At 38.8% G+C, this 5021-nt stretch overlaps 1 protein-coding gene across 2 annotated transcripts; it reads left to right on the top strand.

Moving 5' to 3' along the window:
• Positions 1-3010: 3010 nt before the first annotated feature.
• Positions 3011-4792, top strand: LOC124117532 (scavenger receptor class F member 1-like). Of its 2 annotated transcripts, XM_048390553.1 has the most exons (3): positions 3011-3832; positions 4306-4419; positions 4677-4792. In XM_048390553.1, coding segments are annotated over exons 1-3 (819 nt in total). In that variant the 5' UTR covers positions 3011-3129; the 3' UTR covers positions 4679-4792. The 2 variants fall into 2 exon arrangements, with proteins under 2 accessions (XP_048246510.1, XP_048246509.1); XM_048390552.1 differs by lacking the exon at positions 4677-4792 and having other exon boundaries at positions 4306-4653.
• The last annotated feature ends 229 nt before the right edge of the window (positions 4793-5021 follow it).

The following is a 5021-nucleotide window of genomic DNA, read 5'->3' as shown; positions in this document are numbered from 1 at the left end:
AGCTAGGCAGGGAATCAGAAATGATGAGCGATCCTCAAATCAAAGCTGGTTCCAGTGTGATTAAAATGCGTGAAAGAAATGTGACCACGCTATTGTCCCCTTAAATACAACCTACCCGGTCACTGGAAAGTTCCATACATAGCCCTCACCAGTCTATTGGCACGAGAAATAAAGAAGATTCCATAACAGACTATCTTCCGCGGTATTCTGGACCGGAAGGTTAGACATCACATTAGCATCTAAATGTAGTAACTTCCTGACGACTGACCACTTACCAAACACAATGCTATATACGTCTACCGAATACCAACAGAAACAATGTAACACAGTTACAATCACTGTTAAACAATGAAATACACTGACGTATAACAGTAGGCAGGTATAAACCAAACAAATTTGAGTGAAACAACTAAAATATAAAATAAACCAAATGCACCCAATGGAAGTGACGTCACAGACCATACTAACAATCGTGTGTCGGTGTGTATATAGAGGTTAACACACGAGTGTGTTTGGGGATGGTAAATATCCTGTATTAGGAATAAACATTGCATTTAGCGAGCATTGACTCCCGTACTTTGTGTTTATTTATCCCCAAACACACAAGCGTGATAACCTCTTAATCATATAATGTCATTCCTCAACTCTTTGATCGAAAATCGCTTTCCATCTCCAACAAACATTACCTAAACATTGCAAGTTTTCCTGGAATGTGCGCATTAAATATATACCACGTCAAAGGGTAAGTGATGTGCCAGTCGGACAATGACAGTAGCCAATATAGTTCCAACTGAAACATGTTCCTTATACAGTGGCGAAACAACATTTACGCAAAACAACAATTGCCTACACAAATTGTATATACTTGCCTTTCGCGGCAATCCATCGGCCTGTCCGCTAGACTAACTGCCCTTTGTCGAAGAGAAGCTATTCTAACCCTAGTCTATGAGACATAGACAATACTCTCCATTTTTCCGTCACATATCTGACTAACCACAAACAAGTTTATGCCAAATATGCAATTTTTTACTGTTATAAAAGTTAGAAACATGTCTTGTAAGGTTGGGCAGACTGCACCTGTTTCCTATCTTCCCTGTTTGAGGTTAAGAAAATAGCATTACGAAGGATTATTTTCAAATTTTATTGACACCCTGAGCAAAGAATGGGCATTATGTTAATATAGAACAATTGCCGATACACTAGAAACTTTTGCTAATCTGATAGTGACACGACAAGGTGTGTTTTAATAAGGAGTAGCATACATAGAATTATGAACTTCCTTAAGTTGATTTCCAGCTGACATTTATTAAACATTTACTCAATATTATTAAAGTAACTTAGGTTAAAGACTTAATATTGTATTGTTTCCCTTTGATATAGTTTCAATGGAAGGTGAATATATTTAGACAAAACCTTATGACAAAATATCTAAACATGTCAAAAGTATAAAAGAATGAGTCTTTGAAATGCTTCACGGTTAGGCTATGGACTAGCAGCTCATCACATTCAGACCACAAGATCACAGGGATGGGATGACTGTATACGTGTATGTGTGAAACATCTCACCATGTACGAAATTATTTGTCTTCACTGAAAATAATTCAGTAGTAAGTGTGTGTCTGACTCTGACCCAATAATGCAATATACAGCTGGACATAACAATATCATTATGAACAACGATTGTTTTCAATGTTGTACAGACGGGTTTGCAAATTTAGGAAATTCGAGTTTTGAAAATTAAGCAGATACGATGGCGATGTGACACTCGTCATCTGAAGGGAAGGTGGCATAATCTGGTAAAATGTTCAACGTTCTATTTGTAACTACCATTTCAATGTAATTAAATCTGATGATATATTTTACAAGGACGATCACTAAATATGAACTCGTCCTGTTTCCAGTAAAGGAAAACGAAAGCAAAACCTTTGATCTGAGCAGTTAATCCGTGTGTAGCAGATGATTGACGCATATCAAGAGAAAGAGCATTGGTTTAATTGGATAACATATAATTTGAAAGCATGTTCCTTTTAGTTGTATTACAGACCTCAGATGAAACTTGATAACGCAAGCGAACATTAACTTTCAAGTATCGTATCACATTTATGACTTAGAGACTGATGATATTGTACTCACTTAACTGGATGTTTTAGTATGATTCATATACTTTTCAGGAAGGAAATGTGGCCGCTTGGGATCTTAGTGAATACGTGTCTCCTTATCCCGACACAAGGTAAGCAGATGAGTTATCTATATACATTGTGCTGGATAAGGTAGGACATCGTCATGGGGTCACTAACACTTGTCGGCCGTGCTTCGAGAATGTTGTTGTTGTTGTTGCTGTTATTATTATTATCATTATTATTATTATTATTTTAATTTTTTGTATTATTATAAATTAGTTGTTCAATAATGGTGACAAAACCAATGCACTTGACTTGTAGCGAGTGACACTATGTAGACATATCATGTGCGTGGCTTTAGCTATGCCATTCTTTGTATCTATAGATTTATTTGCATTCCATATGGGTAAAATTCATAACAATAGAAACTTATCAAATGTACGCCTCTGTTGTTATATCACTCAATAGTAATCATTACCTTGCTTAATAGATCGATGACATTACTACCACTGCAAGGTTGTAGACTGGATACCACATCACCATGTCATGGAACTTCTTTTCTCAAAACTGACCAAATACCCTTTACGTTTATGAGGTTTATCTGACTGTCATACGAGCCCACACAGCTTCCATTGTAATGAGATTTTTGACAACACTAATCCAATTTACTGATTGATCATTTACTGTAAAAATCATTTACAATATATATTATTTTTATTCATTCTCAGGTAGTAAATGTTCCGATAACCAGCAATGCTCCGAGTGTGAGGAGCAGACGGGTCGATGCAGCACACACTGCTATAGAGGATATTTCGGCCCGATGTGCATGGATGTTTGCAGCAGAAGGTGCAGGTACCACACATGTAAGCTGATCCTCGGCAAAGGTATTGAGACATGTACTGATGGCTGCATACCAGGATTTCAAGGCCCAAACTGCCAGAGGCCATGTTACAGTACCAAGGAAGACTGTACCAGATGCCCAGGTGGATGTCATGGGGAGTATTGCCAGATGGGTCGAACTTGTTTCTCTGGTTGCAGCGACTCATACTATGGAGCAGGATGTAGCACGTGTTCCAGCAGATGTAAGTCCTGCAACAGGATCACAGGAACATGTGAGGAGTGTCAGCCTCCATATTCTGGACTGGACTGTAGATCCTCGTGTGAGCACTGTGTCGGTGGATGTGAGAGTGGCTGCCAACAGGGATGCAGACAAGGATTCTATGGAGACAACTGTAATGAAGCATGCAGTGACACCTGCCGAGCTGATCCCTCCCTGTCTACTGATGAACGATGTCCTGAGGGAGACTCATGTACCCCTGAGTGCCACAGCCAGACTGGCGAGTGTGTTCACGGTTGTGTAGATGGCTGGTACGGCCCGAAGTGTTCAAGGCGATGCAACTCTAACTGCAAACATCAAAGGTGTAACCCCGCAGGTGTTTGTGTTGAGGGATGTGCACAGGGACATTTTAGGTCTGATTGTGAGCCATGCCTGGAGCAATGCCTCAATATTAAATGTGCACTAAGCAACGGATCGTGTTGCAACGGTTGCAGAAATGGTTTATCTGGAGGTAAATGTAACCTATCTTGTAGTGTATGTCCGGATAGTATAGACACGAACTCGAGTTTATGTACACCTGAATACAATATGTGTATGTACAACTGCACAAACAATGCCTCGTTATCTGATTGCTCTACCGGATCCTGTGACACAGGTAAGCTATGTTGAATGGTTTCAGACACTGCCATGTAATTGTTCTGGCACTGCTTTAAGAAACAAAATTCTGTTGAATTTCCTTGATTTCACTACACCTATTTTCACGACATCAAGCATAACCAGTGAACAATTTCTGTTGTGTATATAAAATCCCCCCTTGTCGTATAACGAATCTATCAAATCATATCATTCCGAAAGTTTTAAATGTTTTTCATAACACCCGCGATTGTTTCTGAAATGATGACATATTCATACTTTTGTGAAAATACTGAGAAAGTCGCCGTTATGTTGGGTTTGTAACATCTGCTGAGGTACACAGTGTTCGTCATCTTTGAGAAATGCAGTCAGTTTATTCAAGATTGTACTCCAATGCAGGCTGTAGGATGTAATGATATAAAAAGACATACAGAATTGACACTGTAAACAAAAGTATCATACTAGCATGATCTGTTTATTTCATATTACTTTCAGTTTCTTTTCCAATCAACACAGAGACTGTGAAGTACCTGGTGGTGTTTGTCATCTGCATCCTGGCAGCAAGTACAGATGGCTACTGCTGTTCCGCAGAGGTCTCTCAACCAAAATGTACGTACTGAGCAGATAGTACACATTGATATCGTTCTATCCTATGTAAGTAGGGATAATACTTTGTCATATTCTAGTACTAGTTTCACTACATGAAATCACATGCGCTGTTTTAAATGTTGTTTTCATGTTCTGTTTTTGTGTCTATCCTATCACTATCACCACCACTAATTACGCCACAATTAAGCAAATGTAAGGTCGAATTGTTTTCATGAAATCATTTTAGGTTGCTCATGTTCAGGCTTTGTCCGTTTTAGAGAGAATGCAGGTTCAGAAGTCGGAGCAGATGGTCACTGTCAACATAACCTACAGGAGATAGAAGGGGACCAGTCCGAAGACAATGACACGGGTCCAGTCATTGTGTATCTTTAATCCAACATGTAACGCTTTATTCAGATAGCAATAAAAAGTAATCTTCATTTCTTTTATCAGACATTTCGTTAATGGTACCATGCATTAGAATGTGAAATAAGTTCTATTCGTCCAAGAACTAATTTCGTACCATGAGGAAATATCAAAGAGTGAACGAGTATGGTTTAAGCCGCTTTGAGCAAGGCTTAAGTAGAGGAGGGGACACAATATATGGGTTTCACACATTTTAC

This window comes from Haliotis rufescens, unplaced genomic scaffold (genome assembly GCF_023055435.1).
Source record: "Haliotis rufescens isolate VD_foot unplaced genomic scaffold, xgHalRufe1.0.p SCAF_9, whole genome shotgun sequence".
Taxonomy (NCBI): domain Eukaryota; kingdom Metazoa; phylum Mollusca; class Gastropoda; order Lepetellida; family Haliotidae; genus Haliotis; species Haliotis rufescens.
This window is presented reverse-complemented; position numbering and strand designations above follow the sequence as displayed.